The 14,012-nt window shown below is 38.4% G+C and overlaps 1 protein-coding gene across 2 annotated transcripts in view; it reads left to right on the forward strand.

Annotated features, from left to right (window-relative positions):
* septin12 (septin 12) overlaps nucleotides 1-14,012 on the forward strand; it is a 65,153-nt gene that overhangs the window by 41,118 nt on the left and 10,023 nt on the right. The window contains exons 3-4 of one of the 2 annotated variants that reach the window (XM_089128495.1): nucleotides 4,754-5,008; nucleotides 11,220-11,348. In XM_089128495.1, the coding sequence (XP_088984621.1) occupies nucleotides 4,754-5,008; nucleotides 11,220-11,348 (384 nt within the window). The remainder of the gene's footprint in view (nucleotides 1-4,753; nucleotides 5,009-11,219; nucleotides 11,349-14,012) is intronic. The other variant, XM_039687810.2, reaches the window with a different exon arrangement.

The following is a 14,012-nucleotide window of genomic DNA, read 5'->3' on the forward strand; positions in this document are numbered from 1 at the left end:
TTTGTCAGCTTCTATTAGTGTGCAGGCAGTTTTCAGACTGCATCAAATAAATAAATCTGTCAGTTCACAGTCTGGTTGTCTCTTCTCGTGCTTCTCACAAAAGTCTTACTTCAAACTTTATGCATTAAGTAGTGACAATATATACCTTTAAAATTACACTAAATTCAAACCCAGAAATTCAGTTGCTTTGGCTCGAGTCTTACGCATATCATTAGGCGCTGGACGAATCGCTTGGATGTGAAGACTTAGAATGAGGCAATAAGAAGCCCAGGATTAGTTCCATTTTGGTGGCTGGAGGACGTACAGTATATTTATAGCCGATTAAGTCTTCTGGACCAGCAGACGGGCTCCTCAGTTCTCGACTGTTCTTTGTCTCAGCTGATCGATCGGAGCACGTGCTGCATGCTGATTTACTACACATAGTTCTTGACTCACTGACATGAACATTTATCATCTGTTGCATGTGACGTATGATTTTTCAAATCTTATAATCTGAAAGATAAGTCTTGACTCACTGAGATGATATAATTGACAGTGTGATTCAGCAAGACTCAGTGTGGTGACCTGGCCAAAGCCACAGCACGAGAAAGGTTTTTAAGTTGTCATGAGAAAGATATTTTGAGGTGAGCACATTTGCAGCCTCTGGAAACAACACTTCAACACTTTCACAATGTTCGTCTTCTAAGAGATACTGATGCCAATAAAGTCAACGTAATATTAATTTTTGCCTGAGTTGGATGATCATATTCAGTTCAATTCACATTTATTTGTGTAGCGCTTTTCACAATAAACATTGTTGCAAAGCAGCTTTACAGAAAATGCATGTATCATATATTAGTTGTAAAGCCGGGGTGTAGCTTGTCTTAAAATAGTTGCTCACCCAAATAAACACAGTATTGTGTTTGTTTCTCCATACAGTTAAAGTCAAAGGGCAGTTAAAGTTATAAACATTATTGAAATGATCTATGTGAGATATGAGAGTGAGTACATTTTAGGTGAACTATCCCTTTAAGATAATCCTATTGTGATAGTGTTTTGGCATACTTGTGTTAATGGCATTTTGTTGACCTGTTAATGTGACACACTCATGTATATGAAGCAATTGGAGCATCTGTGATGTCATGTTGGTTCACACTCACTGCTATTAGCAATGCATAATAAAGGATAAGTAGGCTTGGCATTTCCTGGGGATCGTTTTACATTTCCATATATTTTTATACACAAATGAGCTGATTTTAACACACACATTGTATGTGGGTTTGAAATTAGCTGTGGTCTTAGCAAGGTAATACAACTTGTCTTCTCATATTTGAGATGGTCAGATCTTGTCATAAGATTACATGTAATATTCTTCATTCCCACAAGCTTGAGCGCAACTGTAGGATATTGTTGTGCGGTTTTCATGTGCAAAGTTCAAGGTCTCCAAGTGTTGCCATTTACATTTGTTCCCTAGAATTTAAGTTTAAGAATGAATTGAATTTAAATTTAAGAATGAATTAAAAATTAAAGCTGCAGTCTGTAGCTTTTTTGGGTTAGAAAAATATCCAAAATATATACGTATTTGAGACAATACATAACCAGCCAGCCAGTGTTCAAAACTATCTTCTTGCCTTAGCTCGATTTAAAGCGGTAAGCTTGTAATTAAAAATAATTTTTAATTCCAGTGGTACTGTTGGATTTTCGCGGGAGATTCGAGCTTGTCTTTGCGTCATTACATCACATCTTTACACATAAAGGAGGAGTCTCGGCTAGTAGAAGCTACATTGCATGTGATGATGCTGGAGGTTGAGATGTATAGCCTTTTCTCGCAGCACTTGATATAATCAAACTTATCAATTCGATGGCGGATCCAGAAAGGTTCGCAAAAAGACTTCGTTCGGACTTCGGAGTGGCAACAGAAAAAAAAGAGACTGCAACTGGACCCATGCGAAAACAAGGATAGTGTTACATATCGGAAGGACATTACATGTAGTCACACAATGCTGACGTTGTTAACATTAGCAAATTGAGAATAAAGTATAATTTGCACGATTTTGCGTGATATGATAACTTATATCAGATTTAATCAGTGCGATTTACTGCAATGTCAGAACCAGAACAAAAGTGGATGTTTCTTGTTCAGATGACATTTTCAGGTGAAAATTCTTATGTTGGTCATACTTCCAAAAAGAATAATCTGTGATTCTGAATGCCAGTATCCACACCGGCATGGTGACTGACAGCCTCACATTCTCCTCAAACATTGTGTTCATCCACACTGTGCCGTGTCGAAGTACAACTCACGTTAAGTTGATAATTCCACGAATGACTGCAATTGCTGATTACAAACAGAGATGGAGAGAAAGAGGAAAAACTGACGGACTGCAGCTTTAAACTTCTTTTTAACTTCACTTTGACCTGATAAGGAAACAAATAAACGTTTCTTAAGTATTAAATCTTTAAATCCATACATCAATGTATTATTTTTTTCAAATCTTTAAATCCATACATCAATGTATTATTTTTTTCAAATCTTTTTTTTTAATCAAATGTAAAATATCACATTAAATTCTAATGAGAGTGAGCTGATTCTTAAATCCTGGATTTTGTTCAACGCTGAGCAGCTAATATTGTGTACTTGTGAAGGTAATGTGATTTTGACTGTGATTTTAACAATGCGACTGTTTTTCCAACAAAACAACTTCAGAAGTTATCAGGGGGGATTGTTTCCAATCCTCTTATAAAGTGGAGCTGTCTCAAGATGGCAATAGTACAAACGACATACAGGGATAAGACAAACATTAGTCCTGTAACACTATCCACCAGTCAGATGGAGCATTCTCCGTCCGAGCCAGCTGACAGGTGTCCGTGCCTCAGTGGTTAACTAGTGCCGTGTGAACTGCTGTCTCTGTGTTGGCCGCTCACGCAAGTGAACTCAATTGAGCAAAACAAGCTGATGCGCAGGCAGCAAAGCCATTTATGTTCTGTTTTTTTTTCGCTGCTGACACTATGCTGCATAAAGTTCAATGCACATTGAGGGTACTTTCCATATTGCCATTCTGTGAATCTTGAGTAAACTTTAAGATAAAATCAATCCCTTCTTGACCCATAATATTACATGTTAACAAATTAATCTAAGGCCTCATTTCAGCCCAGGATGAAAGCACGATTATGGACGATTCGCAATTCTTCATCCTCATCATTTCAGTGTCTATTTACAATAAGTACAAATAGCCCGCCTTTTTTAGTAAATGCTATTTAGCTACACTAACTCCACCTACTGACGTCTGGTTGGGCCAGACAAAATTACGGAAGACACTAGAATGTTTACAGCAGTAATAATGTAGGGGTAAGGCAGAAAGTTCTGATGCAAATCTGACGCCTTTTGTCGAATTCACTCTACTCCCTTTTTCCATCTTTTATCAGACAGGAAAGTCATTTATTTTCAATAAAAATAAAGAAAATATTCAAAAAAATAGAAGTAAAAGTGTCTTATGTGTGTTTATAGGTTATGGTTAGGGGAAGGTTTAGGGACAGCTTTATTACCCCAATAAGGCCCATCCATTTAATAATTTTAATAAATATCACCATTAAATTTAATTTGTTATTATTGAATGTAGGCTACAACAACACAATCTTCCACTATTTTTAAATATCCTCTTACTAGCCTACTATTTACACTTATTGCAAATAAAATTCTGTTTTTAAATAGTGTAAATAGCAGATTGCTAAGAAATGCTGTTACTTGCAATTTGTGTAAGTATAATCTATTGCTATTTGCACTTAGTGTGAATAGCATATTGCATAGTGCAAATAGCCGCTGCCTTATTTCAAATCCCCGTCTGAATCGACCTGTGCCTCACCTACATTTGCCTCCTGTCAGTCATAATGTTCATTCATTTCCACCTGCATGCTCACAGCGCACAGCTCTCTAGCTCATAAACAAACCTGGCAAAAAATGAACACCTTTTCCTCGAATTAATTGCAGCGGTGAATTGTGCGTTAAGCTACAGTATGCACATAATGCCAGGAAACGTGGACGTGGGTAAATGTGCGCACAACAGAATCTTAATGTAAAAATGCTTAAAGGAAAATAACCTAACCTGGTCCTGGGGTTTTTCTACTTCCCAAATAGTTTAGTTTTCTAATTTCCTGCCAATATTTTGGCCCCAATAAATAAATAAATAAAATGTGTATATTGTTATCATTAACTAAAACCTAAAACTATTAAAAAATAATTTCTATTAATTGAAATAAAGCTCAAATTAAATAAAATAAAATATAAATGTGACAACAACTTGGAAATTATAAATGTTATTTTGGCAACTGACTGGAGTAAGTTGAAGTACTACAATTTAAAAAAAAAACTGAAATAAAAATAAATGTTTGGTATTTACACATAAAAAAAAAATCTTTTAAAATTTGATTCATGATAAATAATTTCAACACATTTAAATTTGATTCATTTAATGCCTTGCACATTGCCAAAATGCCGTATAGTGTCTTATTTGTTATTTTTAGGTGACCGCAATGCACATCAGACTAATAATCCACAGTCTATGAGACACTACATTGCATGACTAAATTGGTGACTGAGCTAGACTAGGTAGACTTTTTTTTTTTTAAGAAACATCTGAGGTTCCTGTATGCTAACTTTTGGGTCTCTCTCTCTCTCTCTCTCTCTCTCTCTCTCTTTCTCTCTCTCTCTCTCTCTCTCTCTCTCTCTCTCTCTCTCTCTCTCTCTCTCTCTCTCTCTCTCTCTCTCTCTTGGTAGAAACAGGACAGGAGCAGGGCCTGGATCTGGAGCCACCTGTCCGGATGGAGGAGGAGAAGGAGGTCATGGACGAGAGGGAGGTGGAGGAGAGAGTGGTAGAGATAGAACGTCCTCTGCCATGCCTCAATGATTCTGACACACAAGGCATTATCAAGGGCAGAGATCTATTCGGATATGTCGGCATTGAGGCAGTCTTGGACCAGATGAGACGCAAAACCATGAAGGCTGGCTTTGAATTTAATATCATGGTGGTTGGTAAGTGGAACATTGGTCTGATTTAGTTGGAGAAAATAAATCAGGATATGTCCAGTTTGTATTTTTGACCAGAAGAATATCAGGCCCTAATAAAAAAAAAAAAAAAAAAAAAAAAAAACAACGTCAAAGCTGATTTCTTAACCATACATTGAAACTTTCCATTTCCAATGGCATGCATAACTGCTGGGCCTAAATAACTTCACACCTCAGTTTTGTCTTTGCTCAAAGTGTGAACTGTTGAAATGGGGGTGTTTTAGCCAAGACTGAAAATAGAACAGACTTAACAGAAAATAGAACAGGCTCTGTATAAAATCGTAGAGTATGGTTTGGAGGGACTGAATGGAGCAAGACCGTTCAGACTATATTCAGTCTATAACAGGGAAGTGGTGTCATTGGCTATTAGGGTAAAGGTTTAAACTCAGCGATAGTCAAATCTGCGTACTTATGCACTATTCATTTTCACACATTTATCGCATGAATAGTGTGAGTGATGATAATCATAACGCGTTTTATTTTTTTCATTAAGTATTTTTATTAAGTCAAGGATCGAAGATTGTGCAGAGTTTTAAAAGTGAAAAGCTGAATCTTGTATTCTACGTGATATTTAACAGGAATCCAGTATAACTGATAAAGAACAGGAGAGATGTGCTCTCCAGGTTTCTAGTAATAATGCGGGCGTCTGAGTCCTGGAGCAACTGAAGTTTATGGAGAACTTTGAGAGGTAGCCCAAATAGGAGAGAGTTACTGAAATCAATGTTTGAAGTAACTAGAGCATGTACAAGAATGGCTGTGGTATTGGGTGTAAGGAATGGACGAAGACGACGGATGTCCGTAAATGGAAATATGTGGACAGTGTGACATTATTAACATGTGTTTCAAAAGACAAGCTACTATCTAGGATGGATTAAAGTAGTGTGTTTTTCACATTGAAAATTCCAAGAAGAAAAAGTGAACTTTAAATATATCTGGATGGTGCACTTATTATATCAGATATTATATCATGACAAAGTATTATTTTAAACCTTACGAATGGTTGAGTGCATAGAGCATATATAAGATATTGACATTTGGCACACAATTTATTATGCAGTTGTTAAATATGTTTATTTATAAAAGGTGGCTTCTTTTATGAAAAACAAATATTATACATGTTTTAAATAGGTTGTGCCAAATTAAATGGCAATATCTTTCAGCCTTTTCACAATATTCAATATACATTTAAATGTTTATGTATTTGCTCTGCGATGAAAGTCTTTGAATGCTAGAGTATTTATTATTTTTTCTAAAATATACTGTATTATGAAACATTATTCATTCTTTTATTTTTCTTTTGATTTTTTTTTACAGTGAACCAGACAGTTCAATTCAAAGATATGAATCAAACTTACCATAAATGTTACTACAAATCTTCAAATCAGAGAAGCTATTAAACCATCTATATCTTCTTTATTGTGACTATTTCATATAGTCAACCCTAATTACAAACAAAGAACCAAAATAAAAATCTTTGAATGAAATTCACGAGAATAGAGCTTGCCGGTATTAACTGTCTTGGGCAGTTACGGGACATCTGCCTGATTCAAACTAGAAGTGACCTAACCAATCAGAGTGCTAGAGCCTCCCAAATCCCCCTGTGTTTCTAGAGAGAGTGTGGGTAAGCATGCAGGAAGGAGGAGGGGGCGGCGGGGTATGTTGGCTGAGTGTGGGCCTTACCTAATTAAATGGCAAGGGCTATTGTTGTGTTGTCTGTGGTCTGGGAGGCAGGGCCAGGCTGGAACCAAATGTGGCTCAGAGTGTTCCCCAACTGGGCCAGCCAAGGGGATTTATGATGGCCCCTGCATCACAAATTCAAGGCCGTCCAGCTCTCCAGTGAGAACCATTCTTCTTTTCCACTTTTTTCTCTCCCTATTTTTTTTTTTTTTTAACCAAGCTGCCAGGATTTCCACACTCCCTTGATTTTGCTCTCATTCCCCTCGGTGGTTCTTTCATAGTGTTAATAGAAAGGACATTTTGCCAAATCCTTCAAAGGCTGCAAGTCTCATGGAGAAACACAGTATCAGCCGCTGTTCCACAACGGTGTCAGCTGAACAAATTAAAGCTGAAATGTGTCGTTTTTGCACCACTGGCATCGCCACTAGCATTACAAACTGTTTTTCCAAAACCTTCCTGCAGCCCTGTTTCCATCTGTTATTTTTTTGGACACTCCGGTAGCCCCATCCCAGGAGAATTGGTCTTCTTTGTTTCTGTAAGTAATGAAAATTCATACAACATGCAGTCTCATTTCCACCATTTACTTTTGATAAAACTACAGATCATAATTACACAATTTTGTATCCCTGCTTACAGACAGTTGGATTGAGCCCAATGCATTATGGGGGTTGAAGTTCCCCTACCTTTTTTTTTTTCAAAAGGGAACATCACAACCCTTTTACCTAGGCAGTCAGCACAGATTTTTTTGGATAACGGATACTCCACCGGTTTTTCATATTAAACTGTTATTCCCTTAACTAAGACGAGTTCATACATTCCTCTCTCGTCACAGTGCGTGCACTTAATCGCTCTGGGGCGCGAGACACTTTGATAGCACTTAACCCCAGTCCAGTTCCTTCATTAGGATCCAAATACAGTTACACGAGTATAGTGTAACTCGACTAAGAATGGTGACACAAAATAAAACGTTGCACCTTTCTAAGCTTGTAAAGTGGATAACTTTAATGTATGGTAGAATACCACAGAAAGTGCTTGGGAGGTTATGTATCCTAAATACATCCTATCAAAAAATATTTTCTCACTTTTGAATAATTTTGCGAAAATTACAGCTCTATTTGAAAATATGTACAATAAGAACACATTCACACAAATATTGCATTGGCTTATGTTTACTTCACATTTTCTTTAATTATCAGATTAACCAACGCATTCTCATCCTTTAGCGTCATATAGAAGGCTATATGACAAAACGGCGCTATACTACGCACATGGCACCCGTTATCGTTAATATAACACGCGCTGTGTCTGCGTGTCATATTCACGCTAATGGATTTATGACGTCTTGGGTTCGCGTGTTATATTAATGATAAAGGGTGCCATGTGCGTAGTATAGCGCCGTTTTGTCATATAGCGTTTTATGTGACGCTAAAGGATGAGAACGGGCTGGATTGGTTTTCATATTTTAAGACTGAATGTGAGTCTGAAACAAATAAAACAATAAATCTATACAAAACATCAGTTTTAATATGTTTAACAAAAAGAAAAGGATGAAAAAGGTACAAATTTGAAGAAAACACCCATTGAAACACTCCATAAATACATTTCAGCTTTATTCTCGCAAAATGTGTGGGAATGATATAAGGAGGACATTTCAGCTTGAAACCTGTTCAGTAGGGAGCAAGTCAAAGGCATGTAAAAGAATATCATATTTGCGTTGATTTCTACAGAGCAAAAACAGCTCTGGTTCAGTCCTCACTTCCCCAAATGCTGGTTTATGGCCTGTATGAGTTTCCTCATTGCCTCAGTGAACTGTGGTAGTTAGTTACAGGATTGGTATTGTAGTAAGTATGGTGGTGCTCTCCATGCCTGATACGCGCTACTCTGAACATACATCAAAGGTGAACCTCTCCCTTCCCTGCCAGAGACAGGTGTGGAAACAGTGGCAGTAAAAGAGGGAAGAAGAAAGAGCTGTTTGACTCACTCTTGTACAACTATTGACAAATCATTGACCTCTTATTTAGTGCAGAAGACTTATTTTGAACTGGGAATGTTTGTATTAAATGTCAGTTTAATGGTTCATGTAGATTTCGGTTTGTGTATTTTGCAGTTGCCTTGGCAATACATTGTAAATTACAAGGGCAGGGGTCCTGACAAGGGTGTGTTTGGGAACACTAGCATGTATTAGCTAACATGACATGACAGCGAATGCAAACTTGACAAAATACAGGAAGAGGAGGAATTGTGCGAAAGCAAGATATACACAACAGGATGAAATTGCAGGGATGGAGGAAACTCTACAGGATGAGTTTGGTCCGCTACGCTCATCTGTCCACATTTTCCTGCCCTGGGGTGCTCTTATCCGAGAGTCGCACACACATATGGTAGCACTTGGAGTCGGTTGGTCTGTGTAGTTTGTCCTCGGTTGTATAGGTCAGGATCTTTTAGTAGCCTCTGGGCTTAAACTACTGCGAGTCTCCCAGTTTCCCATAAGTCAAGTAGCAGTCTGCTCCCAAATACGAGTTTAGCATATTCTGACATTTTCGATGCAGTCAATACATCCAGCTTTGTTGTCACCCGCATGTCGATGGGGCTTTGTAGATATTTCAAAGGAAAAGCTTTGTAAACTGCTATTCAAAGTGTCTCATGGGAGATGTGTTTTTTACCATTTGAAATGCTTTTGAGCAATCAATCGGAGTTCAACACATGTGACACTGGTACAATTACTACTAGCATTTGTTGAAGTTGCTTGTGGTTGTGGTAAATGACAAATTCTTACAACTCAGCATTTCTTGGTAAATGTGTCAATGCATGACCCAGACAAGCACCAGACTGGGTCTAGCCCTTTATTCTTTTCACATCTCAGCACAGAGGGTAATTTTTTAAGATCATCAGAACAGTAACATCAGTATCAATTCCTTTTTTTTTTTTTTTTGTGAATACCAGAACCAAATGATGTTAACAATACAATATAAAACATAAAGCATGACCAGTGCAGTTTGATTTGCCCGAATGAACGCGTTTAACCGTGGTGCAGTCTGAATAATGAATGAATGATTCATATGACTCATATGAATTGATTCTGTCTGGTGTCAATCAGCATAGTTACTCACTGGCTGTTCATATGACAATGTATACTCTGAAAGGTCTGTAAAAATATTGTTAATATGAAGAAAATGTTCCATATTTATTTTTCACAGGTGTTCTACCTGTATTTCCAATTATTGTGTTTGAGGGTTGAAGGAAATATCCGTAAACTTAACAAGAAAAAAAATATTCTGCCAGGACATTATTCATAACATTTTTTTTTCTTAAAGTGTAATTAAAGATACACATGTATGCAGACAGTAGAAAGATTGAAAAGTCAATATTTTGCAGTGGATTCATTGTTTTGCATTTATTTATTATTTTATTTTAGCAAGCATGACCATCTAGAAATGGAATGGCATTTCTTTTTTCCAAATATGTCTTAATATTTCATCCAAAATTAATTGTTAATACTATCGTTAAAGAACAAAATTTCCCATCCCTATTGAGCAGATACAGTATGTGTGCCCACACTGAAAGCTTTAGGAAGACCTTCTTTGCTCAGCCACTGTCTGAAGTGTTAAATCAAAGAGGCCCAGGAGGACACACAACGTGGGTTGTCAGTTCCTCATAAATTTGATGTCAACTGCCTCCCATGGTAAGAGGCCATGGCGTAAATCCATCAAAGCCTCTGTTGAGGTGGGCAATGATGGAGGGGCCAGATCTTCCCGGCTCTGTCGTCTGTCTCTGTCAAATCGTTTCATCCATTGACAGTTTCCCGAGGCGGCCAGGCCTCTCAACAGGTGCAAACGGAGCGGCGAGAGCGTTTAGCACATTCTCCACCCCTGCCCTGTGAAAGGGAAGCTGACTGGCGGGCCCGAGGGGCCCCCTGAGCGAGACAGAACACACACACTGCTCATCATCAGCACTCAATACAAAGCAGCTCACATTAACACAGCACATGTCCTTTGAGGCAATGAAGGTGGCCCCATAGATTTACCCTTATTTGAGTGAATTGAGATGGCCTTGATAAGGCTCACTCTCCGGTAATAGCTTCCTCCCTCTGATCTGATCTCCGTGAGGACTAGTATGAAAGAGTCATTAAGTGAAAAAGCTTCCCAAAGCTCCCAACGGTGTGCTGTTGTCAGTGTGTTTGGACACCCACCAGATAAGACGCTAAAGCACTTTGCCGTGGCTTGACCTGGTCTTATTACATCACTGATGATTTGCAGTATCAAGGGCTTATGTAAACCTTGGAGGCCTGCGCTGCCTGGTCATGTGATATTTTATGACCTCAATTTTATGTGTGTCATCTTATCTGTGTGCAATAATAAAGTTTTATCCCCCCTGCTAATGCTAAGCAAAGGTCGTCCTGCAAATAAACGTGCTCGCGGGGTCTGCTACATATGCAATTAATTGTACTTTACTGCAGTTTATAAACAAAAGTCATTAAATCTATCCTTTTTTTCATTGACAGGTCAGAGCGGTCTGGGGAAGTCGACACTCGTAAACACACTCTTTAAATCCAAGGTCAGCAGGAAGTCCTCCACTCCAAATTATGAGGAGAAGATCTCCAAAACTGTCCAACTGCAATCAGTCAGCCACAGTAAGTATTGATACTCACAACACGCTTCTTTCTTTACAGATACCCCGTCACACACCTGTCACACCCACGAGGTCAAGGATTAGCTGGTTCACATAGCCCTGTCAGCCCCTCCTGCTAATATCGTAACTACACCATTTGGACCCAATAAACATCTTTGAACATTGATTGTCTTTCAAAATTGTGCTTTTGTCCTAAACAGCCACAATAGGACATTTTGTGTTTTTATTTTATGGTGTATTCAAGTCCTACTTGGAAATGTTGGAAGTTGGCAAGTCGTAACTACAACATCAGTTAGACCGATAGGAGCACAGAAGCTCTTCCGTACACAGCTTTCAAATTTGGCAAAATTATGGTATTGGTGCTGTTTGGTGGAATTATTCAATGGAGGAAAGGTTCGTGGAGCTATGGCAACAATACTTCTGCCTTTATGATGTTCCCTCGAGTGACTACAATGACAGAGTGAGAAAAAATGCTGGCAAATGATAATAGGCGTACAGAGTACTGGAACTAGCATTAAGCTAAATAACATTCCGCTTCGATAGGTTGTTTACACTCTTATTTCCGGAAGTCGGTCCCTAGTTCCACCATGTTGATGACATCACATACGTTGTTAAAGACAGCCTGCGATTATTGGTCGGCAAGCAAACATGTAGTCTGACATGTTTCTTGGCCACTACACAACAACAATTTAGGAGACAAAATTGCATAATCTGACATAGTGACTATCGTAACAAACAAAAAAATTGAGTAGTCTGAACCCGGCATGACAGAGTGTATTGGCCGGTGTGATTTCTGAAAGGATGGATGAATACTAGTGACATTTAGACAGGATGTGCTGGAGGCAGAGCTCTGTGTGTTGTAGGGTTTGACTTGGAGAAGAGCCAGAGTGATTGGAGCATGTGCTGTGAAAGGAAAGAGATCACACTTCAACTGTTTAGATCGGGCCACTGTTGTCGTCATGAGCTATCTTTCACAGAGAATGATAGAGGAAGAGCACACACAGGGTCATATTTTATCGCATGGGTCAGAAGATGACTCCTGCTCTAATTGAAGCCACCCCTTATAGACAGCATCTGACTTCCGTGAAGAAAGCTCAGCTGAGTTAATGAATTGGTTGATTGAGCAAATGTACCATCTCTGTCTTGCATATTACCTCCAGACTTACAATCAAAAGAGGCTTGGGTTCTTGTCTCTAAACAGGCAGGTGTGTTTTTGTGTAGATGTGTAGAGTTAAACGTCATTTAGGCTTGTTTTGGCAATGAAGCAAAGCTTAATTGGATTTTTCCTTCGGTTTTGAGGTAAACTGGTTGATTTCTTCCTGAAAGCAAAACGTCTCAAATATCTGGTATCAATAAGCTGATAAATGTTACCACATTGCCAATAACCGATAAATGGTAAAATTCAATACTTTTTGGTAAAAAAAACAAACAAAAAAAAAAAACATACATTTTAAATTAATTGCTTTACATTTTAAATTTAAATATTGATTTTAGGCATCACAAAATTAGAAAGTACAGTATGAAAATGATTTTTGTTTTATATTAAGATTATCTAAAGATTACATTTAACACTGTTAAGTCGGCATGAAATTGAAATTCACCCAAACTCAAATATACAATATAAGCGATAAGATAAAGTAAAAAAAAACTTATGTTAGTATCTATACAGAGGTCCTGCTACTCCTTTTTGTACTGAGCAGAGGGAGCTGAGCTGTAGATCACGCAGAAAGGCACATACCTTCAAACATCCCGCATATGCAATGAGAAAGCAATGAATCTCCATTTATCTTCTGGCGGCGCCACCATGCATCGTTGGAAAGAGGTGTGAAAGGCAGATGGCGTAGCTAGTCCTTTAAATGAAAGTATTGTTTGAGTGTGTGTGTTGTGGGGGTTAGTGTGGTCGCACCCAGCTATCCATCTTCATTTCTCACTGTAGACCGGCTGACAGGCGTCTAACAAACACAAAATTTGATAGTGGTCCTCTGTGTCTTGTATTCAGAAACTGCCCAGTGGGACAAGTAAAGTAAAAGTAAATGGACTCTCTTTAGATGGATTGCAAAGACCTGTTGCACTGCAAGAATGAGACTAACTATTAAAATGTATATCCTATTGCCCAATCTAATTACCCCTGCCATTTTTCATCTGGGTCAACAGTTTGAGGAGTTACCCATGTTATGTAGTTTAACTGCAAATCTGCCCTCTAATTGAATGACCCGCAATTTAACATATCAGCTATAGAGAGAACATAATCTAATGATTCTGTCTCAGGATGTCGCGAGACGCCAGAGAAGCAAGCCTCCTCTTGTAGTTTTAAGTGTCAGTCAATTGCTATGTAAAGGTCTTTGCTGGGCAGGGTCATTACCATAGCCTGCTATGTTAATTGCCATGGTTCCTACGTGACAGCAGAAATGTATGAAGACCGCTGAACTTTACCCTCAGTCTGGATATGCGCACAGACAAATCCAATTACAAAACCCCACAGAGAGTTAGTGCCATGCCAGGGCGTAGCAATGCAGTTAGTTTTTGCTATACCGCCATGTGCAGGTTCCGTAGCCGCTATGCTAAACCTTTGTCCTTCTTCCTTTAGTTTGCTGCCTACTGGTTTGAAATTAGTCATCTGATTTTGTTTTCAGGCAAAGCTTTAGACCTAGATCTGCTTGTTGAT

The sequence above is a fragment of the Pimephales promelas genome, chromosome 3, assembly GCF_988280905.1.
Source record: "Pimephales promelas chromosome 3, fPimPro1.hap1.1, whole genome shotgun sequence".
Classification (NCBI taxonomy): Eukaryota; Metazoa; Chordata; class Actinopteri; order Cypriniformes; family Leuciscidae; genus Pimephales; species Pimephales promelas.